The 26916-nt window shown below is 44.2% G+C and overlaps 1 protein-coding gene across 1 annotated transcript in view; it reads right to left on the minus strand.

The window, feature by feature from the left end:
- Positions 1-1726: 1726 nt before the first annotated feature.
- The window catches only part of LOC142741701 (interstitial collagenase-like), a 53462-nt gene continuing 28272 nt past the window's right edge, over positions 1727-26916 (minus strand). Inside the window, 4 exon segments of the mRNA XM_075851044.1 lie at positions 1727-1827; positions 25071-25433; positions 26049-26208; positions 26251-26371. Of these exon segments, the coding sequence (XP_075707159.1) occupies positions 1727-1827; positions 25071-25433; positions 26049-26208; positions 26251-26371 (745 nt within the window).

Raw genomic sequence — 26916 nt, forward strand, 5'->3', positions numbered from 1 at the left:
TGCAGGGCGATGGCTGGCGGGTCTGTTTGTACTGGCATCCTGGAGACAAGGGCCGCCTCATCTGCCCCGATCCTGCGGGCATTCAAGGAAGGCTTGCCAGGCCGTAGAGGGAGGTTGCTGGGGGGTGCAGCCTCTGGAGGGTTCGTTATGTGGGGACTTGCTTGCAATCTCGATGCAGGAGACCAACAGCCATTTTGTAATGCCACGTGGTGGGAGCTTCAACCTCAAGAGGAACCGAGGAGCCATCAGCGCTACTGCACTCATGAGGCCCCCAGTAGGTGAAGCCGGCAAAGGCTGTTGAAGGGCCTGTGAAGTCTCAGGGTCGGCCTCGGCATGATCTCGGCGGCCATCTTGAATGGTGGCAGCCTGCGTTACTTGGGAGTTGTCGCCAGCGGCGAGTGGATGGTGAGGTACGAGGCATACCAACACAGGAGCTGTTAAGCCAACGGCAGCAGGCTGTGTGGTAGTGCTGCCAGTCGGTTGTGCCATGGAGGGAAGAGAAGCCGAGCGGCCATCCTGGATTTGTGCCTCCGTCAAGAGAGAAGCCGGCGACTGTACAGGGTCCATCCTGCCAAAAAATGTCCCAATATCATCCTGGGGAGACGAGGGACGAGTAGAGGATCTGGTCTTGATCTTTTTAGATGCTTTCCCATAGTGTGAGCTGGATGCTAGATGATTTGAGTCAAGCTGATGGAAGGGCTCAGGAAGGCACGTCTTCACTCTTCCATAGCTGGCCACGCCCCAGCTACTGAGATATTCTGATGATAATATTTTCTCTTCCCAAAGTACAGCTGCAAGATATAAATCAGGCAAGGAAGGGCAAATTGCTCAATTCTCAATTGTTAGATCCAAAACAAACCAAGGATCAGATTATCTGCTACTAAAGGGGCTTTCCAGTCCTAAAATATTGATGGCCTATCCTAAGCCGATCAGCTGTTTTAAGGGTGCCACGTTGCTTATGCAGAGCTGCTTCTCCTTCATTACTGTCACTGCTCGTACTGTGAATCGCCGACACACTTGTAGTGGCGGTTCACAGTATTACAGCCTTCTCCCATTCACTTGATATAATATACCCTTGTATTAGTAAGTATGGCCCTTTTCTATGATTTTAAGTAAATTGGATCCCATTTTCAATGATTTGTTGGATTGGCTACTCCTTGCCAGGCCTGTCTAGGAATGTCAGCAACTACCACACCCACTTTTTACCTGTCTTAGGGTGTATTTATTTACATATACCAGTTTTGTGGTGTTTTTGACACAATTTTCCAAAAATTGCAGCAAACAATGCCACAAAATAGGCCAAAAACCTGGTCTGTATTTTTTGGTGTGAAAGGTGGCAACATCTATGTATCACCTATCAAAGGAATAGGCCATGAATATTAGTTCAATGGGGGTCAATCCACTGCAATATGTCACCAATTGAAGCACCAATGATAAGATGAACTTTTCAGGAAATAGTTTGTCTTATAACAGTGGAATTATAATGGTACAGCTTCTCTTTAATCGCCATGGAAAGTAATTACAACATATGCAAAAACATTTCAAAAACCTTAGGGTAATCTTTAAAAGAACAAGGTTATTGCTGCAATATTTTAGGTATTTACAAATTGGGGCTTTGCTTAAAATGCTTCCAGTTATGGGCATTTGCAATGTTACGGCTTTGCACAATTTTCAGAGCCACATTGGTAGTTTTTTTTTCTAAAGGATTCCGCAATGTTTTTTTTTCTTAACAGCCAATCCAGGTGCCTGATTTCACAACATTAACCACATCTTCTTTGTCTGGGTCGTATTTGTAAGCCTTTGGTCCTGAAAAAAAGTAAATTAATCCTAAAAGGGATAAAAATGACACGGCAGTTAATAAACCTCAAATCATCTGTATATCATGTTACTGATTACAATTAACACATAGTATTTTATTTATTTTTTAAAAACCCGAAAATGTATGTATTGTATTGATTGCAATTAAATATTCTAATATTTATTATGTTTATATTTTCATAAGCAATAGACCTTTTTTTTGTTTTACATATATATGTATATATATATATATATATATGTATATATATATATATATATATATATATATATATATATATATATATATATATGTATATATAAATATTGCATAACACGTACAGTACAGTACAGACAGATAGATAGTGTAACGGCAGATAGTGTAAGTGCATCGTTGGATGGCCGCAACCGCAGACTCTTGGCCTCCTGCCAGCATCCCCCTCCTTGGAGACGCCAGCTCACGCCCCGGACTGTGTGTTAGGGTGCCCACGTGCTCGTCCCCGGTCTTAAAGGGCCAGCCCGCATGCTTACTAAAAGTTACTATCCCTAGCTCACCCTGGACTATAAAATGGGCTCTGCCCTTCCACTCCTTGCCTGAGCGTTGTTGTTGTCTACCCATGTTCGTATTGCAAACAGTCCCTTAGTTGTACCCTGCTCCTCTCACGATCTGTGGGTATGTGGACCCACTAGGCCGCACCGCCGTAGCAGCTGGCCAAACAACAGTGTACCAAGTCTATACAAAGTCCAAGCAGAAGGGTACCTGCAATAGTCCAGACAGTACCAGCGGCTTAGGCACAGATGGTACTTTGACGTGGCAGGAGGTACCAGGCATGGCAGATGACACCAAACGTGGTGTAAGATAGCAGACGTAACAGAGGGGGCACAGGAACAAATACAGCAAGGGATACAGATAGCAGGGCACGGGAACAGGATACGACTAAGGGACCATTTGCAAGACTGACATAGGAATACAAACAACGCTCAGGCAAGGAGTGAAAGGTTTTATAGTTCAGGGTGACTAGATAATTCTTTACACACACAATCCAAAAGAAGAGGCAGCACTCCAGTGATAAAAAAATCCAAAATTTATTCACCCAGCGTATAGGCAACATTTCACCTTCCCACTGAAGGCATTTTCAAGCTTGAAAATGCCTTCAATGGGAAGGTGAAACGTTGCCTGTACGCTGGGTGAATACATTTTTTTTTATCACTGGAGTGCTGCCTCTTCTTTTGGATTGTGGTTGTACTTATTTGGGGTCTCACGTCAAGTTTCCCCTGAGGATAGCACCCACACTGTCAGGCTACGGTGCAGCTCCTATACTTTGTTTTTTCCTAGATAATTTTTTACATGTGTGCGCTTGGCCCTTTAAGGCCCGGGAACGAGCTTGCGCGTGCACCCTAGTGGCCACTGCAGGGCAGGACGGCCGGCAGGATGAGAGGGGTCTACAGTCGCGGCCGTCAGCAGGTATGGAGAGGCGGTGGTCCTCGACCACGGGCGTTACAGTAGCCCCCTCCTTATGCCCCCTCTTCTTGAGTCCAGAGAGAGAGAGGAATTTCTTAATGAGGGTAGGGACATTAAGATTTTCTTCTGGCTCCCAGGACCTCTCCTCAGGACCAAAGTCCTTCCTCCTACCCTCTTGCAGTCCAGGATCTCCTTTACTTCGAACACATCGGAAGAACCGCTGGGAGCAACCACAGGACTAGGAGTCTTACTGCAGCGGTTCAGCAGCACAGGTTTCAGGAGGGACACATGAAAGGAGTTGAGGATTTTGAGGGTAGGAAGCAGCCGAAGCTTATAGGAGACAGGGTTAATCTGTTGTAGGATCTCAAAAGGACCGAGGAACCTGGGAGCAAATTTGTATGAAGGAACCTTTAGGCGAATATTTCTTGAGGACAGCCAGACTTTGGTACCTGGAAGAAACTGAGGTGGCTCCCTACTTCTTGTATCTGCTTTTCGCTTCATGCGATCGACTGCCAGCAGAATAGAGGACCGGGTCTACTGCCAGATTTGTAAAAAGTCCCCAAATGCAGAGTCAGCTGCAGGTACCTGAGATGTAGCTGAAACAGGAAGAGGGATGCTTGGATGTTGATTGTACAAAATGTAGAATGGAGTGGAAGTAGTGTGTGGTTGTTATAAGAGAACAAGGCCCTTGGAAGAAGCTGTACCCAGTTATCATGCTGCATGGAAATTAAGTTACGAAGATAATCCTCCAAGATCTGGTTAATCCTCTCGACTTGGCCTTTGGACTGGGGCTGGTAGGCTGAGGAAAAGTCCAATTTCACTCCAGGAGGGCTTTCCAGAATTTTGAGGTGAACTGAGCTCCCCGATCAGACACAATACGAAGGGGCAAGCCATGCAAGCAGAAGATGTGCTGAATGAAGAGATTTGCCAGTCGAGGAGCAGAAGGTAGGCCGGTCAGTGGGATAAAATGTGCCATCTTCGAGAACCGGTCCACCATCACCCAGACAGTATGGCATACTGCTGAGGGAGAAATGTCCGTGACAAAGTCCATTGCAATGTGCTGCCAGGGGGCATTGGGTACAGGCAGAAGTTGGAGCAGACGGCAGGCTTGGAGTGAGCAACCTTGTTGGAAGCACACACAGTACAGGTATAGACCAAGTCCACAATATTTTTGGGCACCGTGGGTCACCAGAAATGATGAGTTATCAGGTCTCGAGTCTTACGAACACCAGCGTGCCCAGCCAGTTGGGAGCTGTGTCCCCAGTGAAGAATTCTTCTCCTGTCTGCCAACCGAACGAAAGTCCTTCCCGGAGGACTGTCTCTAGCATGCAGAGGATTGGCAGTGACAATGCAGGATGGGTCTATGACACATTGAGGGGTCTCCACAGTGTCCTCTGTTCTAAACGTCCTGGACAGGGCATCGGCCCTCACATTTTTGTCAGTGGGATGGTAGTGGAGCACAAATTGGAAACGAGTGAAGAACAGTGACTACCTGGCTTGACGGGGGTTTATCAGTTGAGCCGACTGGAAATAGGTAAGGTATTTGTGGTCGGTGTATATAAGGATGGGGTGAGATGCGCCCTCAAGCAAATATCTCCACTCCTCCAGAGACAATTTGATGGCCAATAACTCCTGATCCCCAATAGAGTAATTGCGCTCTGTGGAGGAAAAAAGGCTCGAGTATTAGCCACATACTTCCTTTCCTTTGAAGCTTCTCTGGAACAGTATTGCACCTGCACCAACAGAAGAAGCGTCCACCTCCAACGAGAATTGCCGAGACACGTCAGGATGATGGAGGATCGAGGCTGAAGTGAAGGCACTCTTGAAGCTATTAAATGCTGATTCTGCCTCTGGAGTTCACACCTTGGCGTTCATACCTTTCTTGGTAAGGGTAGAGATGGGAGCCGTCAGTGTCGAGAAGTTAAACTGCCGGTAGAAGTTAGCGAATCCCAAAAAACGCTGTATAGACCGCGGGCCCAGGGGACGTGGCCATTCCAGGACGGACTTTAGTTTCTCAGGATCCATCTTGAGACCCTGATCCGAGATGACGTAACACAGGAAGGGCAGAGAATTTTTTTCAAAAGTTCACTTCTCCAGCTTGGCATACAGACGAATCTCCCTTAATCGCAGCAGGACTTGACGAACATGGCCTCCAATGTGTCGTCGAATCTTGGGAGAAGATCAAAATGTCATCGAGATAGACAACCATAGAGACATAGAGGAGATCTCTGAAGATATCATTCACGAATTCTTGGAAAACTGCATTACACAGGCCGAAGTGTATCACCAGGTATTCATAGTGCCCGTCTCGAGTGTTAAATGCCGTCTTCTACTCGTCACCTCGACGGATACGGATTAAGTTGTAGGCCCCATGGAAGTCTAGTTTAGATAGGATGTTGGCTCCTTGTATACGATTAAATAATTCAGAGATCAGTGGCACAGGGTTTTTATTTTTGACCGTGATCTGGTTGAGTCCACGGTAGTCAATGCAGGGTCGAAGAGATCCGTCTTTTTTCTTTACAAAGAAGAACCCGGCACTGGCCGGGGAGGAGGATTTTCGTATGAAACCCCTCTCCAGATTCTCCTCGATATAGGCTGACAAAGATTGAATCTCTGGCAAGGAGAAGGGGTATACCCGTCTACGGAGAGGTGAAGCATTAGGAACCAGTTCAATCGGACAGTCGTACGCCCGGTGTGGGGGAAGCATCTCAGACTCCTTCTTGCCGAAGACATCTGCAAACTGCGCAAAATGGCCAAACAACAGAGCACCCCAGTAATACAAAGTCCCGCACTAGGGTACCTGGATAGTCTAGATAGTGGCCGCAGCTCTGGCACGGATGGAGTTGGGTGCAGCACGTTACGCCAAATATGGTGGATTACAGCAGGTGCCGCAGGTTGCGCCAGATGTGGCGAATCACACTGGACGTGGAAGATGACACTGGACGTGGCAGATGACACAGGATGTGACGGATGACACAGGACGTGGCAAACGACAGCAGGTGCAGTAGACACGACTCCAAAACTAGTAGGCACAGGAACAAGAACACAGCACGGGATACAGGAACAGGTAACAGGGCACGGGTAACAACTGGAACGGGAAAACACTAAGTGACCATTTGAAAGACAGACTTGGGAAACACTAATAATGCTCAGGCAAGGATCAGAAGGGCAGGGACCTTCTTATAGTCCCAAAAAATCATGTGAGTTGATGATGATGATTGTTTTCATGTGCGCGCGCTGGCCCTTTAAGACCGGGCACGAGCATGTGCGCGCACGCTACGGGACACAGCGGACCGGAGCAGAAGTCAGCGCCGGCGCCTCCTAGGAAGGAGATGGGGGCCAGCGCTCACTGATCCATGGCTGCGGGCGTCGGGAGGTGAGTAACCCGACGGCCCGCGGCCATGGACCTACAGTATCCCCCCACTTCTTGGGGCCAGAGCGAGAGAGGAACTTTATAACGAGAGCAGGGGCATCGAGGTTCTCTTCTGGCTCCCAGGACCTCTCCTCAGGACCAAACCTTCTCCAGTCAACCAAATAGAAAGTCCTTCCTCCTAACCTTTTGCAGTCCAGGATCTCCCTCATCTTGAACACATCAGAAGAACCCCTGGGAGCAACTGTGGAACTGGAAGTCTTGCTGTAGCAGTTCAGGACCACTGGTTTCAGGAGGGACACATGAAAGGAGTTGGGGATTCTGAGGGTAGGAGGCAGCCGCAGCTTATAGGAGACAGGGTTTATCTGTTGCAGAATCTCAAAAGGACTGAGGAACCTGGGAGCAAACTTGTATGAAAGCCCCTTCAAACAAATGTTCCCTGAGGATAGCCAGACTTTGGTACCTGGAAGATACTGAGGCAGCTCTCTTGTTTTTGTATCCTCTTTTGCTTCATGCGATCGTCTGCCAGCAAAATAGAGGGCCGGGTCTGTTGCCAGATTTGCAGAAAGTCCCCAAATGCAGAGTTAGCAGCGGGTACTTGAGATGTAGTTGACACTGGAAGAGGGACTCTAGGATGTTGACTTGTACGGAGTGGAAGTGGTGGACTCCCTTGTGTGGTTGTTGTACGAGAACTCGGCCCATGGAAGAAACTGTACCTAGTTATCATGCTGTAAGGAGATGAAGTGGCGGAGATAATTCTCCATGATCTGGTTGATCCTCTCGACTTGCCCATTGGACTGTGGGTGATAGGTGAGGAAAAGTCCAATCTCACATCCAGGAGTTTACAGAGGGCTCTGCAGAACTTTGAGGTAAACTAAACCCCCCGATCGGACACAATGTGAAGGGGCAAGCCATGCAAGCGAAAGATATGCTGAATGAACAGACTCAAGAAGGTAGGCCGGTCAGCGGTATAAAATGTGCCATCGTCGAGAACCGGTCCACCACCACATAGACAGTGTTGCATCCTGCTGAGGAGGAATGTCTGTGACAAAGTCCATTGCAATGTGCTGCCAGGGGGCATTGGGTACAGGCAGAGGTTGAAGCAGGCCGGCAGGCTTGGAGTGAGTAACCTTGTTAGACGCACACACCGTGCAAGAAGAGACACTGTGTCCACAGCGGAGAATTCTTCTCCTGTCTGCCAACCGAACAAAAGTCTTCCCTGGAGGGATGTCTCTAACCTGCAAAGGATTGGCAGTGACAATGCAGGACGGGTCTATGATACTTTGAAGGAACTCCAACGTATCATCCGTCTCAAATGACCTGGACAGGGCATCGGCCCTCATATTCTTGTCAGCGGGACGGTAGTAGATCACAAATTGGAAACTGGTGAAGAACAGCGACCACCTGGCTTGACGGGGATTTAGTCGTTGAAAGGACTGAAGGTGGGTGAGGTTCTTGTAGTCAGTGTAGATCAGGATGGGATGAGCTGCGCCCTCTAGAAGATGTCTCCACTCCTCCAGAGTGGCTCCCGATCCCCAATAGAGTAATTGCGCTCTGAAGAAAAAAGTCTTGAGAAGTAGCCACATACTACTGCCTTTCCTTTGGAGCTCCTCTGGAACAGAACAGAAGTGCACCTGCACCAACAGAAGAAGCGTCCACCTCCAATGAAAACTGCAGAGATACGTCAGGATGATCGTAGCCCAGGAAGGGCAGAGAACTCTTCTCAAAGACGCACTTCTCCAGCTTGGCATATAAACGATTCTCCCTTAATTGTAGTAGAACTTGACGGACATGTCTCCGATGAATCGTCGGATTTGGGGAGAAAATCAAAATATCATCGAGATAAACTACAATGCAGACATAGAGGAGATCTCGAAAGATATCATTAACGAATATCGGGAAGACCACGGGAGTGTTACACAGTCCGAATGGCATCACCAGGTATTCGTAGTGCCCATTTCGGCTGTTGAACGCAGTCTTCCACTCGTCCCCTTGATGGATTTGGATCAAATTATAAGCCCCACGCAAGTCTAGTTTAGAAAAAATTCTGGCTCCTCGTATACGGTCAAACAGTTCAGATATAAGTGGCAACGGGTATTTGTTCTTGATCGTGATCTGATTGATACCACAGTAGTCAATGCAGGGTTGAAGGAATCCGTCTTTCCTTTTAACGAAGAACCCAGCCCCGGCCGGGGAGGAAGACTTTCGTATGAAACCCCTCTCCAAATTATAGTTGATATAGGCCGACATGGATAGAGACTCTGTCAAGGAGAGAGGATATACCCGCCCACGGGGGAGAGGGGCTTTAAGAACCAGTTCAATGGGGCAGTCATAAATCCGATGTGGAGGCAGCGTCTCAGCCTCCCTTTTGCTGAAGACATATGCAAACTGAGTGAAATGGGGGGGGGGGGGGAGAGTCCCGCTAATGACTGAGGAGGCTGGACAGGATGAATCTGCAACAGACAATGACCGAGACACTTGGAGCCCCATTGGAGAATCTCTCCAGAACTCCAGTCCAGGACTGGGGCATGCAGTCGAAGCAAAGGCAGGCCCAGCAGAGCAGCATTGATGGCCTTTGGCAAAACAAGAAAATAAATTAGTTCAACGGCTTGGTTTTAGAAACGATGAGATCAGGCAGAGGCAGTTCATTCACTGAGGCAACAGCCAAAGATGTCCCCGGGGGAACTGTGGGCAACTAGAGATGATCCACTAGCTACTTTTGGTTGAAGTTTGCAGTGGACCCGGAGTCTAGATAGGCAGAAACCCGATGCGTCCTCTCGCCGGATACTAGGCTCACAGGAATAGTCAACTTGAAACAGAATGCTTTATTTGGTACCGTTCCACCTAGGCTTGTCTCTCCAACTAATCCTAGGCACTGGGGTCTCTCTGGCCTCTGGGGACACAGATGCACAATATGGCCTCCGAGGCCGCAATACAGACAAAGTCCAGAAGTACGTCTGCTCTGTCTCTCCTGGGTAGACTATTTGACACGGTTGATCTGCATAGGATCCTTTGGTGGGACGACTGAGGAGGATAGTAAGGATTGCTGGAAAGTAGAATCTAACTTAGGAAATCTCTCCCAGAGAACCTCTTGAGAATGCTCCTGGATCCTCACGTCAACCCGGGTGGCAAGTAGGATGAGATCTTCCAGGGTAGATGGCAGATATCAAGCGGCCAGCTCGTCCTTAATCCCCGAAGACAGTCCCTGCCAGAATGTGGCCACCAAAGCCTTGTTGTTCCAGGTTAATTCAGCAGCCAGGGTACGGAACTGAATGGCATACCCGCCCACGGAGAGGTCTCCCTGGTGTAGGGTCAGCAGGGATGCAGCAGCCGAAGAAACTCTCCCAGGTTCCTCAAACATAGAGCGGAAATTCCACAAGATGCACTGCAAGTCACGAGTGTCTGGTCCCTGATGTTCCCACAGAGGATTTGCCCATGCCAGGGCTTTGCCAGTAAGGAGAGAGATGATGAAGGCGATCCTGATGTCATCAGAAGAGAAGGCCCTGGCATGTAGTCTGGCACTGATTCAGAAATCCCCTGCAGGTCCTCGTGTCTCCGTCATATCGTGGAGGTAGCGTCAAGAAGCACAGGGGATCGGCCCTGGTACAGGAAGTGTAGCAGGAGGAACAGCACGAATGGGTGCGGTGACAACGGTGGTTGTAGCAACCAACCGGCAATGTGGACCCACTAGGCCGCACTGCCGTAGCAGAGTAGCAGCTGGCCAAACAACAGTGTACCACGTCGATACAAAGTCCAAGCATAAGGGTACCTGCAATAGTCCAGACAGTAGCAGAGGCTTAGGCACAGATGGTACTTTGACGACAGGTGATGGAAAACGTGGCAGGATGTACCAGGTGTGGCAGATGACACCAGACGTGGTGTAAGACAGCAGGCGGAGCAGATGGCACAACACGACTCCAACACTAGAGAGGGCACAAGAACAAATACAGCTTGGGATACAGGACACAGAACACTGGGAACAGGATACGACTAAGGGACTATTTTCAAGACTAACGTAGGAATACTAACAATGCTATGACAAGTAGTACGTAGGAGTACCTAGGTAAGGAATGAGCTTGCACATGCACCCTAGTGGTCACTGCAGGGCAGGATGGCCGCATGTGCTGGAGTCTCCGGGGAGGGAGACGTTGGCAGGAAGTAGAGGGGTCTGCGGTCGCGGCCGCCAGCAGGTAAGGGGAGGCAGTGGTCCGCAACCGCTGCCTTTACAGCTCCCTGTATCCTGTTGCTGTAGTGTTTCCTGTACCTAAGCCTTTAGTCTGAGTCGTGTGTATCATCTACCACACCTGATGTCATCTGCCACATCTGCTGTCATCTGCCACGCCTGGTGTCATCCGCCACGTCTGGTGTCATCCGCCGTGTCTGACTTCATCTGCCACGTCAAGCTCCACCCTTGCAAAGGCTCTGCTTCTGTCTGGACTCTTGCAGGTACTCTTGTGCTAGGACTTTACATAGACTTTATATAGACTGTTATTTAACCAGCTGCCATTCCGCTACCGAGAAGCGGCCTAGTGGATCCACATACCCCTAGATCGTAAAAGATAGATACTGTAGATAGATAGATTGATAGATAGATATGATATAGAGAAGGAATGAGGGATATAAATAGATAGATAAATAGACAGATAGCTATAAAAGGAAGAGATATGAGATAGATAGATAGATAGATAGATAGATAGATAGATAGATAGATAGATAGATAGATAAACAGACATGCCTCCAGCCGTCCCGGATCCAGCGGGACAGTCCTGCCTTCCGGGCAATGTCCCGCAGTCCTGGGAGGCCTGTGGCATTCTCCAGTTTCAACCGTATCTGCATCGCATTAGTTGTCCCTCTTTACGAACATTGAAAGGTGGTAGTTATGGATAGATAGATAGATAGATAGATAGATAGATAGATAGATAGATAGATAGATAGATAGATAGATAGATAGATAGATAGATGATGTCACATAACCACACCACTTTCTCTCCATGGCAGTACAGGAAAGCTTAAAACACCTGTATACATGTGTATGGAGAGGGGAAAGCATGTATAGGTTCATAGCATCCACAGGGAAGGAGGAAGGGCCATCTTGAGTTGGTACATTCCTCTTAATAGGCCACAGGGGCAAAATTCCAATTAATGATGTCCCATAGCAACCCAGCATATTAATCTCATATAATTTTGTTTCCTGCTAAGCAAATCATGCATGACTACCTAGTTAAGAACATATATTGGGGAATTTCCCTTGATATGTTTAAATACTTCTGTTAATAAGAATGATGATGTACTTTTAGTTAATAATTCATTTCATACGTCATTGTTAGTTAGTGATTTTGGTAAGGTATTAATCATACTGTAGTTAAAAGGGCTGTACAGCAGTATACTCAGATGTCTCCCCCTGCTCCAGCACTGAGGTCCTGTTCTCTGCTGCTCCCGTCCTGGCAGCTCAAGGCACGTGATCGCTGCATGAGCTTTCGAGACCAAAGCGTTGGAGAATGGAACCTCAGTGCTGGAGCAGGGGGCACTTCAGTCGGTGGGTATACTGCTCTCAATTTTGTAAAGTCCCAGCTAACCATTTATAGAAGCACTCTACCATTTTTTTTTGCCTAAAGTACAGCATAGGCTATTATTAAAGTATAATGTAGATGCTCCTTCTTGTACTTGTTTAAGTTGATGTGTCCTTTATGGGTTGTCTGCCATCTTAGCTCCTTTTTCATCTTTGATATGGTTCCTTTAATGCAACCTATATTTCCCATCATACTTCATCATACATACATCATCACGGTTATGCAGCTTCAGTCTGTCTCCTCTGCCTCCTACTTGTAATAGATCAGTGACATACTGTAGAACTGCTGTCCCCTAACTCACAATGCAGAGTCTTAGTGTATTCCTATGTGAAACAGCTCAAGCCTGTCTCCCCTGCCACCTGCTAGTAATGGGTTTATCCTTGCAAGCTGGAGGCAGGGAAGCGCAGTGAGCAGCTGCATGTTATAGAAATACACTTGAGATTCTGCACAGCACTCACAAATAGTGTAGACAGTTACTGTGGATCATAGAATATTTATGACTCTGCAGCTAATCATTGGACTCACATATTATATCACTGCAGTCCTGTTCCCATAGATAGGGCAGAAATGATACCTTCAGCAGCACTGTATGCATGGGGGACTTACAGAGGAAAAAGAGTTGAGATGGGTGGGGAAGGGGTCTCAGACCGGCCAAGGGGGACTTTATAGGTGACGATGTAATCCTTAAAGGATATAGGTAAGGAGAAAAGACAAATATCCAGCCAGCGTCTTCAGGCCTTAAGATGTCTCTTGCATTGTTAACTTTTTGGCCTGATGAAGAAACGTGTAGCCCCTAATAAATTGTTATTTTATACAATATCTTGCCTTGTCTTTAAAACAGCAGCGCCGACTTAGGCCCCATGCACGCTACCATACCTGTAATCACTACCCTGGTCTACATTGGTGGTCAGACTGAGATTACATAACCCAGCTGCCAATAATGAAATGGTTCAAAATGTGTAGATGCAACTGAGCTGGGAAGAAACAAATTACACTGCTAGAATATTGCTAGTGATTTAGCATAAGTGCAAAAAAAAATGTAACATTGAAATTGCTTTTGTCATCATCATTTCAGGGTTTGTCCACTTTGGACAACACCTGTTCATGTAACAGGTCTCCCAATGACAACTCACTATGACCAGCTCTTGTCACAACAGTCCTACAGACTTTGCAACTTTTTAATATACTTTGCATCTAAATTCCGCAAACATTTCTCTGATGGTAACATTCATCTTTACATTCAGAGGCTAAAAAAACAATGAAGTTCTATGGGTGTATTCACACGGCTGTTTTTTTTAATCCCTACCCGCACGAGTAAGTAACTATACGTCGTTGCGGGAGGTTACTTCCCGCACGAGGACGTATAGTTACTGAGTTGTTTCCGGTGCACACTGTTGGCGACAGTGTGCACCGGGAACCGGGAGGTCAACTGTCGTCGACAGCTGACACTCCACTCTTGCCGGCCAGCGGTCTTTTGCCGTTGAATTAACCCCTTAAATTCGGCGATCAGTTGCAATCGCTGAATTTTAGGGGTTTCTAGCATACCGGCAGACCCCGGTCCGAAATCGCGGGGTTTGCCGATAGTTAGCATGGCAAACGGAAGCCATACAATGGCTTGCGTGTCTGCCATGGACGGAAGCCCATCAGGACCAACCTTTGGCTGGTCCTGATAGGCTTCCTGTCAGAGTGACAGGAAGTCACTGCGTCGTTCCCGATGCACAATGTCGGCGACACGGTGTGCATCGGGAACTGGGAGATCAGCTGTCCCCGACAGCTGACACTCTAGTGTTGCCGATCAGCGGCTCATCGCCGCTGATTTTGGCAATTAACACGTTAAATGTGGTGCTCGATTGCGATCGTCACATTTAGGGGGTTTGTAGCACATCAGCAGCCCCCATGCAATTGTGGGGGTTGCTGATGCTTCTGCTGGCATCCGGAGGCCAGGCAACGGCCTCCGGGTCTGCCATGTATAGAAGCCTATGAGGACAGCCTCTGGCTGGTCCTCGTAGACTTACTGTCAGAGTGACTGTGACATCACACTGACAGTTGGAATACGTTACACTACCTAGGTAGTGTAATGTATTCTAGCAGAGATCAGAGCTGCAGGTAAAAAAATAAAGTGTAAAAAGTAAAAAAAAAGTTAATAAAAATGTTTTATAAAAGTGTAAAAATAAAAGTTTTTGTTTTCCTATAATAAGTCATTTATTATAAGAAAAAAATGAAAATATTTGGTATCACCGTGTTCGTAACGACCCAAACTATGAAACTATAATGTTATTTTATCCGCACAGTGAACGCCGCAAACAAAATAAATGGAAAACTATGTCAGCATCACTATTTTTTGGTCACCACCCCTCCCAAGATATAGAATAAAAAGTGATCAAAAAGTCGCATTTACCCCAAAATAGTACCAATAAAAACTACAACCCGTCCCACAAAAAACAAGACCTTCGACAGCTTTTTTGACCAAAAAAATAAAAAAGTTACGGCTCAGAATATGGTCTCAGAAAATAAAATATTTTATATAAACGTAATTTTATAGTGCAAACGCTGCAAAACATAAAAAACTATACACATATGGTATTGCCGTAATCGAACCGACCCGCAGAATAAAGTAAAACGTCATTTATTGCGCACGGTGAACGCTGTAAGAAATAAAGAATTTAAAGCGCCAAAATCGCTGTTTTTTGGTCGCCTTAGCCATGAAAATCGGCCATTTTTATTCTCTGTCGTGTGAATATAGCCTTACTTGTTCTCCTCACAAAGCTGCAGTATGTTACAATGTAATATAGAAACAGGGAGGAAACCTCCAGCTCACCGGTCTGCGTCTCCAACAGTCTCGCTCGGATCCCCGCGACGGCCCGCGGTGTAAATGGAAAAATTGGAGGAAAGAATGATCCAGCGCAGAAGTGATTCAAAGGGAAAAGCAGGTCCCATGTTTATTGAGGAAGACATTAAAATCAAATGGGAGACGCAGTCCCAAGGCGTGAGTAGTCAGGGTATATACCCGAGCTTACACGTTTCGAACGCAGTCTGCGTTCTTAATCATGGCAAGAAAGGTAATGAACGTGTGTCTCAGGCTCATCTATATGCTAAGTTGTCAGCTGTTAGAGCTGCTGTGTAGAAAACAATGATTGGAAGGATTCGCCACAAAAGGAGTGGCTAGCCGACCGAAAATAGGTGAGTTGGGATTACGTAAAGTTAGCATAATTTTATGTATTTACTTTGTAAACGATAATTATTGTAAAACAATTCAAAGTTGTAATATATGAGTGTGCATATTACAATAAGGTTGTAATATGCGTCTCTCTCCCAGGAAACGCCAACAATCGCGGCTGCAGTCTCTTGTCTCTAAGGTGCGCAGTTGGGCACGCTCAGCCCTGGCCTTAAAGGGCCAACGCACATACCAACAAAGTGTTTCCTAACCTATCCCCTTACATCCTGCACTATATAAAGGGCTCTTCCCTTCCACTCCTTGCCTGATAGTTGTTGTTATATTCCCATGTTAGTCTAAGCAAATGGTTTCTTAGTTGTATCCTGCTTCCTGTATCCTGTATCCCGTAACTGTGTTTGTTCCTGAGCTGTATCTAATGTTGGAGTCATGTTGTTCCATCTACCACATCCCGTGTCACCTGCCACGTCCCGTGTCACCTGCCACGTCCCGTGTCACCTGCCACGTCCAGTGTCACCTGCCACGTCCAGTGTCATATACCACTCCAAGGAGCAACTGTGCCAAGTGTCTGTTACTGACTGTTATTTGGCCAGCTGCTACTACGCTACGGTGGTGTGGCCTTGTGGGTCCACATAACCCACAGGCATGACAGTACGCTCAGGCCATGGATCCTGCTAGTCAACCTTAAAGAGGCTCTGTCACCACATTATAAGCGCCCTATCTCCCACATAATGTGATCGGCACTGTAATGTAGGTAACAGCAGTGTTTTTTATTTAGAAAAACTATCAATTTTCACCAAGTTATGACCTATTTTAGCTTTATGCTAATAACTTTCTTAAAGCCCAACTGGGCCTGTTTTTACTTTTGACCAAGTGGGCGTTGTAGAGAGAAGTGTATGACGCTGACAAATTAGTGTCATACACTTCTCTCCATTCATGTAATCAGCACAGCGTGTGCTGTCACTTACACCCACATAAACGTTACTAAAGTGTCTTGGGAGTAAATAGACATCGCTTCCAGCCAGAACGCATTGTCTATTAAACACTCCCGATGCTTTGGTAACGTTAATGTGTGTCACTTACTCGAGATCACGCTTGCTGTCATTATGTAGGAGATAGGTCACTTATAATGTGGTGACAGAGCCTCTTTAAGATGGCGATTCCGGTGATGCGAACGGACATGCAAGACCTGCGGGCACGTCAGGATCAGCTCCTACAGGCAATAAATTCGATAATCAACAGTTTGGATCATCCTATTGCACCTCCTCTGGATGCTTCCACTGTTCCAATACCTGTTATCCCTCCTGCCTCCCAAGGATCTACAATTTTGCTGTCCTATACGTCCTCGCTACGACGTGGATCGTAGGGCCTGTAGAAGCTTCATCAATCAATGTACGATCCACTTTAGGTTACGTGCCCATCTCTTACCTTCTGATGAGGCCAATGTAGCATTTATTATTTCTCTCCTCGCTGATAAAGCCCTGGCATGGGCGAACCCTCTCTAGGAACGAGAGGGCCCGGAATTCTTTGAACTATCCCTGTTCCTAGAGGCTTTCCACTGCTGACCCTCAAACAGGGGGAGTCAACTGTAGGGGAGTACGCTATCTCCTTCGGTACACTGGTGGCGGAGCTGGCTTGCAAAAATGAGGCCCTGGTGTCGACCTTTTGGCAGGGTTTTGCTCCTCATATTAAAGGATGAACTGGCGGCTCGAAAACCTCCTGTTACCTTGGATGCCTTAATACTTTTGGTTACCCGGATCAATATGCGGATACAAGAGCGCACTCTGGAAGTCCATCAGGAGAGGAGATCTTGTCAACTGGCACCAAAATGTAAAAGGCTGCTATTACCCTGTCCTATTACACCTTTGGGGGAGCCTATGCAGGTAAATAGAATCCTACCACTAAATTCTCTCCCAAATTGTCTATTCCCGTGTCAATTATCACAGGTGAAGGATTGCACTGTGTGCCTGCTTACTTGGATTCCGGAGCGGCTGCAAATATTGTCCAGCAGGACTTAGTTGATCATCTCCATTTAACCACAGTTCGTCTAGAGAAATCATTGGCGGTCGCCTCTGTAGATGGACAACCTCTGCCTGACCCGATTCTGTCTATCACGAAACCACTGAAGCTACAGATAGGACTCCTTCATTCTGAGCTGATTGCTTTCTATGTCTTGTTCAAAGCTATGAACCCCATCCTACTGGAATTATCCTGGCTTCGCCAACATGCACCACTCCTTGATTGGAACTGCGGAGAGGTCCTCCAGTGGGGACCAAGATGTCTGCACCGCTGCCTGCCTCAAGTTCGTCCCGTTCTTTCTTCACTCCCTAAGTCTCTCTCTGGATTACCCCCACAATATGCCAGCTAAGTGGTTGTCGTCAGCAGGAAGGAGGCAAGGGTCCTTCCTCCTCATCATCGATATGATGTTGCTTCCTGAAGCCTCTCTCACTCGTGGACGGGTCTACTCGCTTTCCTTGCCTGAAACCCAGGCCATGTCAGAGTATGTCAAGGAGAACCCGGTGAGGGGGTTCATCAGGAAGTCTACTTCACAAGCCAGAGATGGATTCTTCTTAGTGGAGAAAAGGGATGGGTCACTCCGACCGTGCATCGACTACCGTGGATTGAACCAAGTCACGGTAAAAAATAAGTACACCTTGCCGTTTATCTCTGAGCTTTTCGACAGGATTCATGGAGCTAACGTGTTCACTAAACTGGATCTACGCGGGGCCTATAACTTGAGTCGTATACGCAAGGGTGACGAATGGAAAACTGCATTTAACACCCGAGACGGTTACTACGAGTATCTTGTCATGCCCTTTGTACTGTGTAATGCTCCAGCGGTGTTCCAGGAGTTTGTGAACAATGTCTTCTGTGAAGTGTATGTCTGTGTGGTGGTATATCTGGAAGACATCTTGATCTACTCATCCGATCTGACGATGCATCGGAAGCATGTACGCCAAGTCTTGCTGCGGCTAAGGGCGAATAAATTTTACGCAAAACTGGACAAGTGCGTATTTGAAAAGCGGTCCTTGCCCTTCCTGGGCTATATTGTCGCTAATCGTGGTCTTCAAATAGACCCGGAGAGGGTGAAGGCCATCTTGGAGTGGCCACGTTCCTCAGGATCTCCGAGCTATACAAATAGTTCAAGATCCAAGTCCGCTATTCTTCAGGCAGTGGATCGCATGAAAACATATGCTGATAAGAAGAGAAGGGTTCTTCCTCAGATTCTCCCCGGAGACAAGGTCTGTCTTTCTTCTAAGAACATTCGTCTGAAGATCCCTTCCCACAAATTCACTCCAAGGTTTCTCGGTCCTTTCAAGGTGTTACAACAAATAAATCCTATCTCCTATTAGCTTCGGCTGCCTCCTACTCCCAAAATCTCCAACTCGTTCCATGTTTACCTCCTAAAGCCTATGGTCCTGAACAGCTACACTAAATCTCCTAGTTCTGCAGTTGCTCCCAGCGGTTCTTCTGATGTCTTTAAGGTGAAGTAGATCCTGGACTACAAGAGAGTAGGAGGAAAGACTTCCTATCTGTTGGACTGGAAAGGGTTTGGTCCTGAGGAGAGGTCCAGGAAGTCAGAAGAGAACATCATAAGGGTGTCATATGCCACGTCCGTCCAGTGTCATTTAGCACGCCAAACACCATCTGTGCCAAGTGTCTGCTACACCACATGCCTGCTTCTCTGAGTATCTGACAGATCATCTTCCCAGGTACTCTTACCCCAGAGACTGTTACTGACTTGTTCCGCTATGGCGGAGCAGCCCAGTGTGTCCACATACCCCACAGGCGTGACAAGGACAACTCACTGTGTAACTCACAAGATAAATGATAGTTACATAAGACCCCATTACTACACAGACCTGATTACAATAAGTAGTATATAAATGTAAAATGGCATGAATGAATGGCTATACAGTACAAAAATAGTTGGTGCATGAATAAAAGCAACAGTAAATTGAAAATTTTAACAAATACAAACGGACATAACATACCCATGACAAGTTCAGGAGTAACAACACAGGAAGCGTCCACCCAACTCATGTTTCAGCGCTAAAGGCCTTCGCATACCCCAAACGAAGGCATTTAGCAGTGAGTTGTCCTTTTTCTCTGTAGGTCCATGTATTCTATTTAATTGGATTTAACTTAGCTTTTATTGGTCATTTCAATAAAGATTTTTAAATTTTCTATACCTTTGCTTTTGGTAGCATAAATTCTTTGTAAATTGCATTGATGAAATTGATGCAGTTAGGGTTTGACCCTAGGAAATGTATTATGTTCTTCTGCACTTGTATTTGGGGTATTGCATCCTTGATGTTTTTTGGTCTGTAAATCCACACATTTTTAAGGACATCTGTTATTCAGTACCAGATCTAAACATCTGGATTTGTATCTGATTTGGCCACTCATTCGGTAATATGCGTTTAAAGCGATGGCATTGGCCTTTAAAGAACATTGCTCCTTTAACTCCTTCAAGGACACAGTCTGTTTTGGCCTTCAGGACGCAGCCAATTTTTTCAAATCTGCCATGTTTCACTTTATGTGGTAATAACTTCGGAATGCTTTTACCTATCCAAGCGATTCTGAGATTGTTTTCTCGTGACACATTGGACTTTATGTTACTGGCAAAATTTGCCCGATACATTAAGTATTTAATTGTGAAAAACACCAAAATGTAGCGAAAAATTGCAAAAATTAGCATTTTTCTAAATTTATATGTATCTGCTTGTAAGACAGATACTAATACCACACAAAATTGTTGCTAATTAACATCACCCATATGTCTACTTTAGATTGGCATCGTTTTTTGAACATCCTTTTATTTTTCTATGACATCACAAGGCTTAGAACTTTAGCAGCAATTTCTCACATTTTCAAGAAAATTTCAAAAGGCTATTTTTACATGGGCCAGTTCAGTTGTGAAGTGGATTTTTGGCCTTATATATTAGAAACCCTCGATAAGTCACCCCATTTTAAAAACTTCACCCCTCAAAGTATTCAAAACAGCATTTAGAAAGTTTCTTAACCCTTTAGATGTTTCACAGGAATTAAGGCAAAGTAGATGGGAAATGTTCAAATTTCTTTTTTGTTTTGCAGAAATTCATTTTTCATCTATTTTTTTTGTAACACAGAAAGTTTTACCAGAGAAATGCAAATCAATATCTATTGCCCAGATTCTGCAGTTTTTAGAAATACCCCACATGTGGCCCTAGTGCACTTATTGACTGAAGCACAGGCCTCAGAAACAAAGAAACACCTAGAGGACCCCATTTTGGAAACTATACCCCTTGAGGAAATTATCTAGGGGTATAGTGAGCATTTTGACCCCGCAGGTTTTTTGCAGAAATTATTGGAAGTAGGCTGTGAAAATGAAAATCTACATTCTTTCAAAGAAAATGTAGGTTTAGCTAATTTTTTCTAATTTCCATAAGGACTAAAAGGAGAAAATGCACCACTACTTTTGTAAAGCAATTTCTCCCGAGTAAAACAATACCCCACATGTGGTCATAAAAGGCTGTTTGGACACACAGCAGGGCTTAGAAGGGAAAGAGCGCCATTTGGCTTTTGGAGCTCAAATTTAGCAGGAATGGTTTGCGGAGACCACGTCGCATTTGCAAAGCCCCTGAGAGACCAAAACAGTGGAAACACCAAAAAAGTGACTCTATTTAGGAAACTACACCCCTTGAAGAATCCATATAGGGGTGTAGTGAGCATTTTGAACCCACAAGGGTTTCATAGATTTTATTAGAATTGGGCAGTGAAGATAAAAAAATCATTTTTTTTCCAATAAGACGTATTTTTAGCTCAAAATTTTTCATTTTCTCAACAAATAAAGGAATAAAAGAACCACAACATTTGTAAAGCAACTTCTCTGGAGTACGGCAATACCCCACACGTGGTCATAAACTGCTGTTTGGGCATACGGCAAGGATCAGAAGGGAAGGAGCGCCATTTGGCTTTTGGAGCACAGATTTTGCTGGATTGGTTTCTCTGCACCATGTCACTATTGCAAAGATCCTATGGTACCAGTACAGTGGAAACTCCCCAAAAGTGACTCGATTCACGAAACTACACCCCTTGAGGAATTCATCTAGGGGTGTAGTGAGCATTTTGACCCCACAGGTGTTTCATAGATTTTATTAGAATTGGGCAGTGTAAATAAAAAAAATCCTTTTTCTTCAATAAGACGTAGTTTTAGCTGAAAATGTTTCATTTTCTCAACAAATAAATGAAAAAAAAGCACCCCAACACTTGTAAAGCAACTTCTCCTGTGTACGGCAATACCTGATATGTGGTCATAAACTGCTGTTTGGGCACAGAGTAGGGCTCAGAAGGGAAGGAGCGCCACTTGGCTTTTGGAGTACAGATTTTGCTGGATTGGTTTCTGGGCGCTATGTCGCATTTGCAAAGTCCCTGTGGGACCAAAACAGTGCATCCCCCCCAGAAGTGACCCCATTTTGGAAACTACACCCCTCAAGGTATTCACCTAGGGGTGTAGTAAGCATATTAACCCTACAGGTGATTGGCAGAAATTGGTGTGCACTCGATGTTGCAGAGTGAAAATGGGAATTATTTCAATAGATATGCCAATATGTGGCGCCCAGCTTGTGCCACTGGAGACACACACCCCAAAAATTGTTAAAAGGGTTCTCCCGGGTATGGCGATGCCATATATGTGGAAGTAAACTGCTGTTTGGGCACACTGTAGGGTTCAGAAGGGAGGTAGCGCCATTTGGCTTTTGGGGAGCGGATTTTGCTTGGTAGTAGATTTGTTTGAGTCTTACTGGTGTTTCCGTTTATAATATGGGGGTACATGTAAGCCGGGCGAAGTATATAAGGGGCCTAGTCAGGTGGTATAATAATGGGGTAAAAAAAACAATAAAATAATCCATAGATGTGTGTCACACTAATAAATGGTCTTTACTTATTCCCCTTTTGGTCCACACTTCGCACCTTTGAAGCTTGGGGAATTTTGCTGGGAAAGTGTTGTCCTGGTATAATACGGGCGCCCTCGCTTCCAGCAGATATGTTTGGGCCCTCCCCTTCCTGGTTCCCTAATTTTAGGGGCCTTGATAATTCGCCACTTGAAACAGAAGAAATGTTCCCCTCGGGCCGGCACAACTGCATATTTTTATTTCCTGGCTTATTGGAGCCTTAACTTATTTTATTTTTTCATAGACGTAGTGGTATGAGGGCTGTTTTTTTTTTGTGGGACGAGCTGTAGTTATTATTGGTACCATTTTGGGGTACATACGACTTTTTGATCACTTGTTATCCTTTTTTTTTGGGAGGCAAGGTGACCTAAAACAGCAATTCTGGCATATTTTTTTAGTTCTTTTTATACAGCGTTCACCACGCATTATAAATTACATGTTACCTTTATTCTGCGGGTCAGTCCGATTCTGGCGATACCTAATTTATAGGACTTTTTATGTTTTACAACTTTTTGCACAATAAAATAACTTTTGTAAAGAGAATGGATTTTTTCTGTCGCCAAGTTGCGAGAGCCATAACGGTTTTACATTTTTCGTCGACGGAGCTGTATGAGGGCTTGTTTTTAGCGAGACGAGTTATAGTTTTTATAGGTTCCATTTTTAGGTACATGCGACTTTTTGAACACTTTTTATTTCAATTTTTGGAAGACAAAGTGACCAAAAAATAGCAATTATGTCAGTATTTTTTAGTTTTTTTTTTACGGTGTTCACTGCGTGGAATAAATAACATAATATTTTTATAGTAGAAAACAAGGGAAGAAGGTAGGATCCAGCGCTGAGGCGTTTAAAATGGAAAACGATTTTCCAAGTTTAATTGTTAAATTCTAAAAGGAAGTCCAGTGGTATGAAGTCCAGGGTGTATAAGAAATTGAGGGAGGGTATCCTCTGTAAGCCTACGCGTTTCGGACAACGCTATGTCCTTAGACTTGGCTGTGATAATTTTGAATAGAGCGTGCTGTCATTTATATCATGTGGGGGTTGAAACAGCTGATAGGGATATATTGATTGCGTGTCATGGTTCTGTTTGTTGTGGAACGCAACCTCGTAGTTAAATATCAGGTTAGCATGGTTTGTGTGAATATATAGAATAATCAAAAAACTTCTGCATACTGGTGTGTATCATGGAATTACCAGAGTTTAATGTGTATTTACTTAGCGATTTGTACGATTGTGTTTAAAACAAGTCTGTTTAACATATTGTCTGTTTTAATAAAGTTTTGTTTGCTTTGGTTGCATTCCAGGACTCGTTCTGAGATCAGCTTCGGAGGCGATTGTCTGCCTGATTCCCGTTCCTTTTAAAGTCTATCTTGAGATATAGGTAAGTATTATTGAATTATGTTGAATTCTAAATTCAAATATATCATACATAATAGTAAAGGAAATATTACTGACTAACTTTGATCAATCGAACGAGTATTTGTGTTTTATGGAAATGTCCGTTTTTCGTGACTTTTTTTTATTTTTAATTCTTAAAAACAATCACTTGGGGCTTTCCAACTTAGGTATTTCTGTAAGCAGTAGTTATTAGTATATCTCTCTTTTTTTTGTGTTTTTTTTTTGTGTAAAGAGTCTTATTGATAAACTTTTTTTACGCAGAAAATTTTGTTGTTTTTTCCCGATTTTGTCATTTGAACCATATTATCTGATTTGCTTATTGAACACAGCATGGCTCTATATTAAAGTTGTCGAGGATATAGTGTGGGGGGGGGGGGGGAAAGGTGTGGGTAGGACCACAACTGAACTGGTGAAGTGGGGAAAATTGACATTGACAACATTGAGATGGTGATGTGACAGTATTGTGTACAGGACAACTAACAAATATTGTGTCTGTACACAGCGTGAACAAGGATAAAAATTATGAATGCCTCAAATAAAGTTTGGAAATGTATTGGCTTAATCTCTTTATTGGTCATGAGACGTTTTATCATGATTTAAGGTCTTACATGATTGTGTATGGGTTAATATAAATACATTAGTTCTTTTCTTAAATTAAGACCTTCTGGAAATCTTGTATTAAGCCTATAAATCCAATACGCTTCTCTTAGATGGGTTTTGCGTTTAATGTCTCCACCTCGCTTTGGTGGTTGGATTTTTTCAATAGCATAACACCGGAAAGTTTTTGTAGATTTGTTATGGTGGGATATGAAGTGTTTGGCTGCATTTGATATGTTCAAGATATTGGTATTTCTTATATAACTAAGATGTTCTAGCATTCTTGTCTTGAATTTCCGATTAGTACAACCAACATATTTAAGATGACACTCTGTACATTCAATTATATAAATAACCGACTCTGAATTGCAGTTAATATAATTTTGGATTGTGAAATTATCCGTTCCTGTGGAGTTGCTGAAGTTTTTGGTTGGGTGTACGTAGGAACAGGTTTTGCAGGGATGCTGGCCACATCTATAAAAGCCTTTGGTCTCTAGCCATGTAGTTGTTATGTTATCATTGGATGTGTATAACGAAGGAGATAGAGTATTTCCTAAAGAGGGGGCTTTTTTTGCAACTATCCTGCAACCTCCTGACAGAATTGTACGAAGTGTGTCATCTTCCATAAGAATGGGTAGATAATTAGTCACTATATTTTTTATTTTTGTGAATTGATTACTTTGTTGTAAAATGAGTGTAGGTTGATTGGCAACAGGTAGTAATTTTTGTTTGTCATTTTTGTGTTGGCCAAGGAGCTGATTTCTTGATTTCTTACTTATGATGTTACTGGCTCTGGTCAACATCCATTTAGGATAACCTCTTTCTTGTAATCTTGTTTGTATTAAGTTGTGTTCAAGTTCAAACTGAGTTTGGTTAGTACAATTTCTTTTTGCTCTGTGCAATTCACCCAGAGGTATGGCTCTGATAGTATGTTTTGTGTGATCACTCTTTGCATGAAGAATATTGTTGGTAGCTGTAGGTTTACGATGGGTTTTAGTAGAGATGACGAGACCTTCATTTCCTTTTAATTCCAAGTCTAGGAATGTAATTTGTGACGAGTCATGATGGTGAGTGAATTTTAAATTACACTGGTTGTGATTGAGGGCTGTCACAAATTCAGGGATGATGTCCATTTTACCTTTCCAAATAATGAGAATATCGTCAATATATCTACCGTACCATTCTATGCAATTACTGTGGATGTTATCAGGCGAGAAAATGAAGAAATGTTCCCACCATGACATTACTATGTTGGCTATTGATGGGGAGAATTTTGCCCCCATGGACACACCTTTAAGTTGCAGATAATATTTTGTGTCAAATTGGAAATAATTATTGGTTAATAGAAACATGAGTACTTCTAGTATGAAGGCTTGGAAATTTGTATCATATGTACTGTATTTTGTTAGATGAAAATTGAGAGCAGTATATGCTATTTCATGCGGAATTGACGTATATAGTGATACTACATCGCATGTGAGCCAAGTAAAATGTTTTTCCCAAATTTTGTTATGAAATATGTTTAAAACATGTTTGGTGTCTTTGAGGAAGCCCGGTGTGTTTTGTGCCAAGGGCTGTAAAAGTGTGTCTAGCCATTCCGATAGCTTTTCCAGGACTGATCCTATGCCAGAGACTATTGGTCTCATTGGTGGAGGTATGGTCTGTTTGTGTATTTTCGGTAACGCATGGATTATGGGGGTAATTGGTTGTTCAATGTAGATATACTCTTTTTGTTTTTGAGTAATGTATCCACCTTGTAGTCCATCCTCCAATAGTTTCTTCATACGCTGTTTGATTGTATCCACAGGATTTTTGATCAAGATTTTGTAGGTGGTTGTGTCAGATAGCATATTGATGATTGATTGTTCATAATCTTTCTTATTTAGAACTGTGACATTTCCACCTTTGTCTGACTGTTTGATAATTATATTTTTATTTTCATGCAGGGATTTTACTGCTTTTTTTTGTTTGATGGACATATTTGTTTTAGGATGTTGTTTTTTGAGACTGTCTGCAAGACTATGAAGTTCTTTTTCTATAACAGTTTGTAAGCGATCCATCGAATCTGTACGAGAACTAATGGGGTAGAATTTCGGATTAGATGTTGTAAAATTGTCTGCTGTAGTGACAATTTGGTTTACAGTTTCATTGCGTAGATGGTCTAAGGAAACCATAGTCGATAATTCCAGGAAAGTGAAATCCGTTGGTATTGATGTAATTGTCGCTCCTGGTTTTATGTCATCTGGCAGTGTGGTTATTGAAGTAATTGTTGCTTCTGGTTTTATGTCGTCTGGCAGTATGGTTATTGATGTAGTCTCAGTAGATGTAATATCTGGATATACTTCATTATTGAAAAAATGTTTTTTAACCGTTAAGTTGCGGATAAATTTGTTAATGTCCAATAATGTATTGAATAAGTTGAAATTTTTCTTGGGAGCATAATTGAGACCTAACGTTAGTACTTCGTTTTGTTCTGGAGTCAGCACGGTAGAGGATATATTGGTTACATTTGTTAACGGTATTGTTGGTATTTTCTTGGGCGGAGGCGGCGGTTTTGTTCTTGATTTGCCCGACTTGTGTTTCCTGCCGCCCCTCCTTCCCCGTTTTTTGAAAAATAAGAT

This window comes from Rhinoderma darwinii, chromosome 2 (genome assembly GCF_050947455.1).
Source record: "Rhinoderma darwinii isolate aRhiDar2 chromosome 2, aRhiDar2.hap1, whole genome shotgun sequence".
Classification (NCBI taxonomy): Eukaryota; Metazoa; Chordata; class Amphibia; order Anura; family Rhinodermatidae; genus Rhinoderma; species Rhinoderma darwinii.